This window comes from Spermophilus citellus (genome assembly GCF_964194105.1).
Source record: "Spermophilus citellus genome assembly, chromosome: 3".
NCBI lineage: Eukaryota > Metazoa > Chordata > Mammalia > Rodentia > Sciuridae > Spermophilus > Spermophilus citellus.
Genome location: NC_138184.1, coordinates 2,423,910 through 2,435,306, shown reverse-complemented (window position 1 = coordinate 2,435,306; position 11,397 = coordinate 2,423,910). Strand labels below are relative to the sequence as shown.

At 61.9% G+C, this 11,397-nt stretch overlaps 2 protein-coding genes across 5 annotated transcripts in view; one reads left to right on the top strand and one right to left on the bottom strand.

The window, feature by feature from the left end:
- ATCAY (ATCAY kinesin light chain interacting caytaxin) overlaps nucleotides 1–11,378 on the bottom strand; it is a 27,079-nt gene extending 15,701 nt beyond the window's left edge. The window contains 2 exon segments of the mRNA XM_081287724.1: nucleotides 1,700–1,906; nucleotides 10,962–11,378. Of these exon segments, the coding sequence (XP_081143850.1) occupies nucleotides 1,700–1,906; nucleotides 10,962–11,038 (284 nt within the window). The 5' untranslated portion in view covers nucleotides 11,039–11,378.
- LOC308643712 (uncharacterized protein) lies at nucleotides 2,581–9,130 on the top strand. 4 transcript variants are annotated; one of them, XR_014020785.1, is made up of 4 exons: nucleotides 2,581–4,339; nucleotides 6,154–6,200; nucleotides 8,566–8,632; nucleotides 9,076–9,130. XR_014020785.1 is itself a non-coding variant. In XM_081283798.1 (4 exons), exons 1-4 carry the CDS (start codon nucleotides 5,088–5,090, stop codon nucleotides 9,078–9,080), a joined length of 348 nt encoding a protein of 115 aa, XP_081139924.1. In that variant the 5' UTR covers nucleotides 2,585–5,087; the 3' UTR covers nucleotides 9,081–9,130. The 4 variants fall into 4 exon arrangements, 1 of the variants encoding a protein (XP_081139924.1); XR_014020786.1 differs by having other exon boundaries at nucleotides 2,584–3,904; nucleotides 6,064–6,200; XM_081283798.1 differs by having other exon boundaries at nucleotides 2,585–5,316.
- Nucleotides 11,379–11,397: the final 19 nt, after the last annotated feature.

Here is an 11,397-nt window from a genome sequence, read left to right as displayed (position 1 = left end):
GGTCTGAGACGCCTGGAGATTTGGACTGAAACTCGGGGCTGGGGGCTGGCTAGCGGGTGGAGCCCTGTCCCGCTGGGCACCGGGCCCAAGGTGGACCCCAGTCACCTGGGCCTTGGACTTGCAGCCTCCAGAATGGACAGCGAAGGAACCCACAGCTTTAGCTGCCTGGTCCCTGGGACCTCACAGCAGCCCCCGGAGAGCCACAGACTTGGTGGCAGGACGGTGGCTCCTGGGATCCTGGTCCTAGGCTGGACGTGGCCTGGGGACCTGGTGCTCTCCTGGGGACCTGGTTCTCCCATGAACCGTTACTGCAGGAAGCCCAAAGGCCAGGCCGCCCGGAGCCTGGGAGGCCCGGTCCCCAGGAGTGGACGTCTGTGCCTCTTCCCTTTCTCCACCTTCTCTCTCTCTCTCCCTCTCTCCCCCCTCTCCCTCTCCCTCCCTCCCTCTCCCTCTCCCCCTCTCCCCTCTCCCCCTCCTCTCTCTCTCTCCCTCTCCCTCTCCCCCTCTCTCCTCTCTCCTTCTGTCTCTCTCTCTCCCCCTCCTCTCTCTCTCTCCCTCTCTCTCCCCCTCTCTCCTCTCTCCTTCTGTCTCTCTCTCTCCCCCTCCTCTCTCTCTCTCCCTCTCTCTCCCCCTCTCTCCTCTCTCCTTCTGTCTCTCTCTCTCCCCCTCCCTCTCTCTCTCTCTCTCTCTCTCTCCCTCTCCCCCCCCTCTCTCCCCCTCTCTCTCCCTCTCTCTCTGCTGACATGGAACCCAGGGCTTCCTACACTCTGCCCAGGGCTCCCCCACGGGCCACACCAGCCTTTTGTTTCATTTTGAGACTGGGCCTCGATACACTGCTCAGGCTGAACTTGCCATCCTCCTGCCTCAGCCTCCGAGTCCCTGGGACGGAGGTGGGATCAGGTCGGGGGATCCCATGGGTGGAATTAGGGTTCTCCAGAGGACAGCGTCAGGGCATGTGTGTGCGTGGGGGGGCACGTTTCAGGTGTGAGTGGTGGCCATGGTGCCAGGTGGCCTGGCAGAAAGGACCGGGATGGCCTGGCGGGAGCCCTCTAGCTCTCCTGGCAGCTCCCTTCCTGGGAATTTCAGCCTTTTTCCTAGAAACCCTCAGCTGAGCGGCCGCGTGGGGCACGGCCCAAGGTCCCTGCTGGGGGCCTAGCACAGAGGCCCCTTCTGCCTGCTTGGCTCCGGGACGGGCCTCCCTGAACGTCCCCTGGACACTGAGCTGGGTGCAGTGCTGCAGGGCAGGGGGAGGACTGGGCAGATTGGCTCTCACTGCTGTGTGACCCCAGGGGCCTGCCCGTCCCCCTGATTAGGTAGGGTGGGCACCGTGACGGACACGTGGCAAGATGCAGGCGGAGCTGGGTCCACACAGAGCTCAGCACAGAGACGCCAGGGAGGAGAACGCAGGGCTCGGGCAGCTCGCCAGCCTCCCGGGCGGCCTGTGCCCGGCCTGGGGCTTTGGGTCCTCAGAGCAGTCTGGGTGGCACGGCCTTCCGGGGCTACCCAGGGCTCCTCTGACTCCGATCCTGGCATCCCCTGGGTACCTTGCGTATGTCACCTCATTTCACCCCGATATACTCCCTCTGCGAGAAGCCCACTACCTGTATTTAGTCGAGGGGGAACAGGAGGGACAGAGAGGCTGAGTAAGCAGTTCCAGGACACACAGCAAGGCTTTGTGCTCTCTTTGTGACAGGGCTCTCACCGACACGGCCACCTGCCCTGCAGGCCTGGCCACCCTTCCCTGACTGCCCTCTCAGGGTATGTGGCCTTTGATGTTCTTACAATGACAGCCCAAGGCAGAGCCAAAGCAGACACCAAGTTCCCACTCCCCCCGTGGGCAGACTTACAGGACGTATCTTCCACGGGGCTGCCAAGCAACTCCACGCCCGTCTCTTCTGGGAGCGGCCTGAGGACCCAGCCGGGAAGGAGCATGGAAATCCACCAGAGGCACAGGGCGACCCGGGCATCCGGCCAGGCGCATGCAGACAAAACAGGGTGGACAAGGCACCGTGAGAGCTGGGAAGCCTCTGTGCCAGGCTCCTCCCAACCCCCCGCCAACGTGGCGCCCGCCGGGGCCGGGGTGAGCCGAGCCTCGAGGGAAGGATCCCGACTCTACTGCGGGACAGAGGGCTCCCCGGTGCGGCAAGCACGACCCCAGAGGGGCGAGGGACTCGCGAGTCAGCTTGAAGGACGCCCTGGCCAACCTTGGGCAGCTGACAGCCAATAGCAGGATATTCCTGGATTCTACTCCAGGTGGGAGGTGAATGTCCCCGAGTCTACGCTGATGGCCACTGTGGACAGGGAGAAGGGACAGATCCCGGTGCAGGGGAGCTGCGGGTGGGGTCTGCAGATGTGGCCTCCAGGAGACGAGTGACCCTCCCACAGGCCACAGCGTCCAGGGGAGGGGGCCACGCAGTGTCAGCCAGGTGGCCAAGCCCGCAGCAGCCCGCGGGGCCCTCTGCTCCTCCTCCCCTGAACCCAGGGATCCCTGAGAACGGCAGCCAATCTTGGTGGACGGCAGCCCTGTGGGGCACCAAGGAGCCCCCAAGACACCGTCACTGCTCCAAGGAGCCTGAGAAGATTTGATGACCTGCTGCCAGGTAGCATGGAAATGGGGTCCCACCACTGGAAAGGGACATTAGGGACAAAACCGAGAAAATCTGAATCTGAATCCAGTGTGACCTTCAGCGTGGACTTGGCCAGCGCCCCTGCCGCAGCAGGAGGCAGACCAGGAGAAACCAGGGCGGGCTCTGGGGCTCTTGGCACACTCTTTGCAACATTTTTGCAAACCCGACTGTTGTAGACCAGGAAGATGATTTAAGAAACGCAGCCAGGCGTGCACGTCCCTCTGGGCAGCCCTGGCCTCCTCCAGGGCCGGGGAGCTGAGCTCGGGTTTGCAACCTGGGACCTCGTTCTGCACCCTGCCCGCCCTCCTTGGAGCTACCCAGGGCCCAGGCTCCTTCCTTTCAGTCCAGGTGGGGCGGCCAGAGTCCTCCCTGCAGGGCGCTGGCCCCCTGGAGCCGCAGCGGGAGACTCACACTGGTCAGAGCGGCTGGGGTTTGAGGGGGGAGAGCTTCAGCCTGCGCCTCTTCCAGCCTGTCAGGGTGCAGCGGGTCTCTGCTCCCCTGCCCTCTGGTGTCCTTCGAGTAATTGCTGTGCCCCAGGGTGATCTGGGGGCCTGAGGCCCCGAGTGAATCAGAGGTCAGCCTGATCTCACGGGTGGAGGCCCAGAGCAGAGTGGACGCCCAGGAAAGAAAACCTACGTCCACAGGAAATCCGTGCTCAGGGTCCACAGCAGCACACCTCAGAGTCGGGCAGAGGGGACCACCCGGGTGTCCACTAGGAGTGTCCCTCGACCACCCATAGGAGCGAGGTGGCAACTGCACTGGACAGACCTGAAGACCTGGTGCTCAGTCAGAGCCACAGACACAGGCCACCGGCTGTGACCAGTGACAGGAGGGTTAAGGACAGGAGTCCGGAGACATGATGTGGGCCATGGGGAGTGGACGGGGGCTGCTCCTGGACTTCCTTCGGGGATGGAATGTTCTGGAACCAGACAGAGGTGCCGCTGCCGCTGGACTGTGCACTCTAAAATGGCCGATCTGCGTTACGTGACTCTCACTCAGAAGCAGCATTGGGCAGAGTCTTGAGGTTTCAGAGAGGCTGACCGGGCTGAAGAGTAGACCTGTGCCCAAGGCCGGAGCCAGGGACACAGGGTGCCCAGAGGCCCCCAGGCCCAGGGACTGGCTGCAATGGTGGACGCTCGGCCCTGCTCGGTGGCTGTGGGTTTCGCTGTCAGATCAGAGCTGCGGCCCAGAACTCTGGGTTCCCCTCTCGTCTGGAATCCGGGGACCTTCCTTCCAGCTGGCCGCGGCCACCAGGAGGAACTGGGTCCCCAGGCTGGGTGAGGAGTTGCCTTCGGGCTCCTCCCCGTCCACAGCCCGCCGGGCACCACGCTGGGCTGTGGGCAGCGGCCCCTTGAGACAGGTAGAACCCGCTTCCCGGAGGGGAGACTGAGGCAGGGAGAGGGATCAGGCTGAGGGGCCCAGGGCCTTGGTGCCCCGGCCTGCCCACGGGGCCGCGCTCTGTCCCCCGCCACAGCAGGAGGCCGGCGTTGTCTGGGTTCTCATGAGACGGACAGGGTTCCCAGCCCTGGCGGTGCACAGGGGTCCTACGATGGCCAAAGGTGCCCCTGCAGGTCGCCGTCGGAAGCCGGGGTTGCTCCCGCTCTCCAGGCAAGAGCTTGCGGGTGCCCCTCTCCTTGGCCGTCCCCTGTAGTGAGGTGGCCTGCTCTTCACTCCTTGAGCAGAGGCATGTTGGGGTCTGGGACACGGAGCAGGTGGGTCCCTGCTGGGTGGTTCCATTTGGAGGGCGTGGTGCGTGGTCAGCTGGGCTGAATGACGACCCCGGCGTTCGGCCCAGGCTGCCCGGGTGCTGCCCTGGGGGTCTCTGGATGCCCCCAGAGTCTGGAATCCATGGTGTTAAGTGAAGGAGGGGTTCGGGGACACAGCAGGGCCCCAGCCTCATGCACCCTCCACCAGGAGGCCTTCAGGGCAAGAGCAGGGCTTTCTGGGGTCAGCACATGCGGGCTGCCCGCAGGCCCAGAGGTTGGCAGAGGTGCCATGCACCCTGCAGGTTCTTTGGTAGAGGTCGTGTAGGTCAGGAAGTCTGCATCCGAGGAGGCAGGTGCATCAACAGGGCAGAGGCCACCCTTGCCACAAACAGCACAATCCCCAGCAGCGGGGGCAGGCCTGGGCAGCCGGCAGAGGCCCTCGGGGGTGGATGCCAGGCTTCCCCTGCCAGGTGCTCACCACTGAGCTGCTCCCTGGGCCCGGGAGGAGGCGACTTACAAGCCATAGGTTGGCACCTGCAGGGACGGGAGAGCCTTCCAGGCAAAACACAGGAGGGGCAAAGCCCAGGCAGCAATCAGCCCGGTGAGCTCAGGAACAGACCAGAAAGCAGAGCAGCCCGCTGCAGAGGGGGCCGCCGGGGGAGCAGGAGCCCCGGGCAGAGGGGGCTGCGGGGGGAGCAGCAGGGGGGCCACGGGGGGAGCAGCAGCCCCAGGCAGGGCACCATGGGGCAGGTGGATGGAGGGGAAGGAACGGGTCAGGACGAGCAACTACTGGTGTGGGATGAGATCAGGAGCCCATATCCCCCAGAGCAGCCCCCAGAGGCAGAGGACATCCCACAAGATGAGGGATCATGCCAAACTGGACGCTGTGAGGGTCCTGTGCAGGGCCCCAGGCTCCAGGAAGGAGGTCCAAGTGCAGCTGATGCCCACCCTGCCCGCCCGCAGAGCTGGGATTTCCAAGGCAGGTGAGACCTTGCCATTCCCCAAGCCCTGGGACAGCCTCAAGCTCTCTAGACCTGAAAACCCTGCCCACCGCCCAGGGACATCCTGATGTCTCCTGTAGAATTTGCTTTCCGAGTCCCTGATAGGGAGCCTCTGTTAAAGGAGGGAGTCTGCCGGTACGGTGACAAATGGCAGCCATCACAGCTACTCGGGAGGCTGAGGCAGGAGGAGCACAGGTTGAAGGTCAGTCTCAGCAACTCAGGGAGACCCTGTCTCAAAATAAACAGCACCAGGGCTGACCTGGGCGGATGTGCAGGTGCTCGCCTCGCATGTGTGAGGCTCTGGGATCCATCCCGGTAATGACTAAAAGGAGAGAGCAGTCCCCTCTGTACGCAAGCTGGACAGCATGGCTGCATCCCTCTGTCCTGGGTAGAGCTGGGTCCCTGAGGTATCCGCTCAAGTCCCGATGCCTGGTGCCGGGCTGTGGCCTCATTGGGACATAGTCACCCTCCCTTATCAGTGGTTTTACTTTCTGCATTTTCAGTTACTTGCAATCCACTCTGGTCTGAAAATACTAAATAGAAAATTCCAGAAACAAATATGACCACAGATAGAAGGAGATTCGTAGGTTTTAAGTCGCCCTTTTCCTGAGGAGCGTGTGAAGTCGTGCACTCTGTGGCTCCGGCACGTGGGTCATCCTTTCGTTCAATGTATCCACACTGTGGATGCTACTCTCCTGTTAGTGACTCAGTCACTGTCTCCATTATCAGACTGACTGCTGTGGTGTCACGGTGCTTGTTTGCAAGGAACCCTTGTTTTTCTTCATTATGACCCTGAAATGTCATTATTTGGCCATTCAGATATGCCAAAGAGAAGCAGGGGAGATGGACCCACTTGGCGCGAGGAGGTGAGTTCATCACGGGTGTGCAGGTCGGGGCAACGTGGTTCTGTGTACCCAGGGCTAGGTGACATTCCCATGGGCATCCATCGAGGGTCTTCCCAAAGACAGCGAGGAGCTTCTGCAGGGTTCCCTGACGTGACGGAGTTAAGATGAGGTCAGGCAGTGCTGGGTCACAGGGAGCCCCCACCTAACAGCTTGTATCTTTCTAAGAGGAGCAAGCCGGGGGTTTGTGCAGTGAGCTGGGTAATTCCAGGCTGCGGGAGGCTCTGGCTCCACAGGGGCAGGCAGAGGGCAGTGGGCAGAGAGACCAGGATGAGCAATGGGCACCGGAGATGTTCCCTGGAGAGGGGTGGCCAGGCTGGGAGGAGCGGCACGGTGAGCCCCGCCCGGGGCGGGGGACACACAGGCGGCTGAACCCTATTCGAGACCGAGCCTGTGGTGAGCTGTCGAGTTGGCTACCCGCCTCGGCTCCTCCAGGGCTGGGCGCACAGCAAGACCACTGTCCTGCAGCCGCTGGGCCGCTGCCCCGGGAGGAGCCCCGGCAGCTGGAGAATTCTTTGGAAAGACACCCGCCTCTTGCCCGGTGCCCAGCCCCTACAGAGCGGGGCCTGTTCTGTTCGCAGCTGCGTCTGGACGGTGCTTCCCGGGGCCTGGGAGGGGGTCGCTTCCACAGGGAGGAGCGGCCTCGCAGAGGGAGCAGGCCTGCTGGAGCTGGGACCCGGCCACCGCCCCGCCGTCCGCAGCTCGTGCCTTGGCGGCTCCCTGGTGCCACTGAGTCCCAGCAGGAGCCCCAGAACACGCGGGCTCTGCATCTGCGGATCCAACCAGCCTCGGGTGGAAAACGGTCCTTAAAAACGCGTCTGTGGACGCGCGTGGACGTTTCGCTTGTCATTAAGCCAGACAGCGGGACGGCTGTGTCCACGGCGCTACACAGTGTGGGGAGTCCGAGTCACCTGGATGGGCCTTGAAGTCCAGGGTCTGTGCCAGCATGGCACTAACCTAACGGGGGGCCGAGCGCCTGTGGGTTCTGGCATCTGTGGGTCCTGGAGCTGGTCCCGGGTACCCAGGAGGCAGGGGCCTGTGGGGGTTGCTCGAGTCTGGGACGGTCGGCCGACTGCTGCCAGGAGACCTGGGTGGAAGGAGGGTGCCATGCCTTGGCCCTGGGCAGGGACACAATGCTTTGGTCTGGACGGAGACCAGAGCCCATGAGGGCCAGAGGGGACATGAGGCTGAGGACTGGCCAGAGGCCCCTTGGGCTCCTGGCACCTGGTGCTGGATGGAACCCACTGAGGTCACCGCACCTAAATCTGCCAAGAACACAGAGCCACAGGTTCCCCGGGTGCTCCCAGAGCAAACCAGGGTCTGACAACCATTCTTGCCCATTCTAGAATATTCCTAAGGACACCCGGACCTGCTTGCTAAAAAGTGATTCCTCATCTGCCCGACTGCCGACTCTGGGCCTTAAGTCCCCCTCTGGGTTCCAGGCGTGGATGCTGCGCCCCTCAGAGGGGCTGGGCCGCGGGCGAGGGTGGAGCAGGGCGGGCAGGCAGCCCCAGCCCCAGCTCTCCGCCCAGAGGCTGGCTGGCACCCCCCACAGCCATTCCCCATCAGCCCTCAGGCCACGCACCCAGAAAAATGGTACAACAACCCACTGCCTACCCGGGAGGCTGGGCATGGCCCCAAGACCCAGCTGGACAGGACAGGCCAGAGCCGCCGCAGAGCCCACCACTGAGGGAGGACAATGTCCTGCGCCCCTCGAAAGGCCAGAAGCTGGAAGAAGGGTTCTGAGCGCGCGCAGGCGCGGGTGTGTGTGTGCGTGCGTGTATGAGAGTGTGAGAGTGTGCGTGCGTGCGTGTGTGCGCCTGCGTGTGTGTGAGTGGGTGTGTGCGTGAGTGTGTGTGTGTGTGCGTGTGTGCGCCTGAGTGTGCGTGTGTGTGTGTGAGTGGGTGTGTGCGTGTGTGCGCGTGTGTGTGCCTGCGTGTGTGTGAGTGAGTGGGTGTGTGCGTGAGTGTGCGTGTGTGCGTGTGTGTGTGTGCGCCTGCGTGTGTGTGAGTGAGTGGGTGTGTGCGTGAGTGTGTGTGTATGTGTGTGTGTGTGTGCGTGGTGCTGGGTGGCCTCGTGCACGTGGGGCAGGCGTTCTATGCCCGAGCCACACCCCTGGCCTGAGATTTTGAATGTTTTACCCCAAAGAATCAAGAAATGTTTGGCAAGAAAGACGCCGCCGTCCGTGCACTGCGCACTACGTCCGCGAGTTGAAACATCACCAGCTTCCCCAGAAACACGCGCAACTTCTGTTTTTATGTAACACTTTGAATTTTTTTTTTAATTGAAAATTCTTGCCATGTTTAAAAATTTTTTTTCCCCCGGACAGTTCCAGAACTTGAGTTGCTCGCTCAGAGCACTGGAGGACGAAGTCACAGATGGCCTTGCCCCTGGCAGTAAGTGTCCCCCAGCAAGGACGTCGTCTACTGAGGGCTGCAGAGGTTCCCACTCAGGTCCGGGCACTGCAGAGCGGGCTGGGCAGGCTCCCGTGGACACGACCCCAGGACAAGAGCTTGTCCGTGGCTTGGAGCAGGGCTCCTCTTGCTAAGCCACGTGGGTGCATGGAACTTGGGGTCTCCACACGAGTAGATTCAGGGTGACGTCCTTGGATGTGGTGTGCTTCCTCCAAAGGCCTCGCCTCTGCTTGGACAGATGGACAGACGGCTCCAGAACTGCCTGTAGGCAGCCTCCCGAGGCACCGGAAGGTGGCTGAGCGCCCCTCCTGCCCGACCTGCAGCCCCCCTCCTCCGGGTTGGTCCACTCCACCAGGTTCGGCCCTGGGAGCCCTTGCAGACGAGATTTTTCTGGAGCTGGAGATTCTTTTCAATTTCCCTTCCAGGCTGAGCACAGCGGTCCTCGAGATAGTTCCTCCCGGCCTCGAGGAGCCTGCAGGGTCCTCGGACCCGGTGTTTTATTCCCCTGTGAGCAATACCCACTCACCTCATCTATTGAGCGCTGACTACCTGCCAGGCACCATCTTGGATTGGGGTTCAGCAGTGATCAAAGCAAAAGATTCTTGCTCTTACGGGGTTCCCTGTGGTGGGCGATGAGTGCATCGGTGGGAGCCTGTGGCGTTTGGCACACGCATGGTCCGAGAGGCACCAAGGGTCTATGTGGTGGAGGCTTGTCCTGGTGTGTGAGGCACGGTGGTGGGATCCGGGGAGGCCCTCAGGTCAGGGTTGCTCTTGGAAGGGATTAAGGTCCTTCCTTGGACCCTTCAGGTCTCGGGAGACGTCCTCATAAGCCCTGCTGCTGAGCCCGGCCCACCAGCACCCTGGCTCCCTGCTTTGAGATGATGCAACTTGTGACAGTCACAGACGCTCATTCCACTGCCGTCCACCATGAGGTGATGCAGCCAAGGAGGGCTCTGGCCAGAGCCTGCACCATTTGTTTGGATATAAGCCTCCAAAACTACGGGCTAAACAAAACCTCTTTTCTTTATAAAGCACCCAGCCTCAGGTACTTTGTTGTAGAAACACAGAATGGACTAAGGCAGCATATGGGAGGCTTTGAGTATCCGATAGCCGCTGGAGCAGCACCATGAACTTGCTGCCTGAACACATCAGGCTGTCCCCTTACCATTCTAGAGGACGGGAGCAATTCCAAGGTCATTTTCACTGGGCAAACCCAGGGCTGGCCTCTCCTGAGGCTCCAGGGAGAGTCCGTGTCCTGCTCTCCAGCTCCTAGGGGCCCCACAGCCTGTCCGTCCCACGCTGATGTCCCCAGTTCCTGTGCGAGATCTCTCTCTGCCTCCTCTTAGAGGGACACTCGGTGATCTTCAGGGCTCACGGGGTAGCCCATGACCACAGCTCCCCGCCCCCGGCCTTAACTGAAATGCAGGCAACAGCCGCGGAAGGGAGACTCTCAGGTTCCAAGGACTAGGACACCATGTCCCAGGGGCTTTCTCCACCTTCACGCAGGAAGGAAACCATTCAGGAATGGGGAGGGCCAGGAGGGGCCAGGGGGTCATCTCTGAGGAGTGGCCTGAGGCCTGAAAGAGGCAGGAGGCAGTCTCCAGGAACAGCGTGCCCGGCTGAGGAACAGCAGGGGCAAAGTCTAAAGGTAAGAGTCAGCCGGTCAGGGAGCAGGACCGGAGGAAGCTGCTGGGCTGAGGGTGTGAGGAGGCTGGGGGGACACCAGGCCAAGGACACAGAGGCAGGACCCTGGACTTTCAGAGGGATGGGCATGTGCCCAGGTGGGTTTAAGCAGGGGTGGACCGGGTGCCTCTGGCAGCTAGAGGTAAAAGTACACCCCGGCTTGCGGTCATTCGTAGCGGGTTGCAATGTTGTAATCTCTGAGATGGCTCAGATTTGGATTTGTGTGCGTGTGTCCCTGGGGTCGGGCCCAGGGACATGCCACCACTCAGTGCACCCCAGCCCTTTCTATTTTCTTTTGAGACAGGCTTTGCTGCATTGCCCAGGTGGGGCCTGAACCTGAGTCCCACCCCCACCTCAGGCCTGGGCCACTGTGCCCAGCTGGAATTCTTAAAATGGCCTGTGGTGGGGCTCTTGGAGCCTCGGGGAGGATGTCAGATATTCAGCAGATATCCGCCATGGCCTGGTCTCCACTAGTCTGCTGTGAGGCCACAGGGAGGACTCGGGTCCCCCCCAGAGGACCTGCCAGTTCCCACATAGAGCTTAGGGCAGGTCCGGGAGGCTTCAGGTGCCAGCTGGTGTACCTCCCAGCAGCGACGCGGGGAGCTCAGGCGGTGGGCTAGAGTCCTACCTGGGGAGGTCCTCATCCTGCCACTCGTCCTTCACCTCCACCTTCTCCATCCGCAGGGTGGCTTCTGTGGTCCCCATGGGAGCCGGGGGGAGGGGCCCTGGAGGAGAGCTGGGAGGGAGGAGCGGGTTGAGTGGACAGGGGTCATAACAACAGCCCCCCAACCGCAGCCCTCAGAGGTGGGTCTGCAAACAGCTCCACACCCCTTCTTCTACCCAATCATCGCCCAGCCCACGAGGCTTCCTTCCCTAGGGCGAGCCATGACCCAGACAGGCTCCTCCTCCCTCTGGATCTCAACTGGGAAGCCATAAACGCCTTAAAAGATCGTTCAGACTCAAGTGTGAATGACTGATGTGCTTAATTTTCCCTGCTGGGACTGACACTTTCAAAGAGGACCAGGCCCATGCCTACCCTCTCTCTGCTCCAGTCCCCTCCCTTG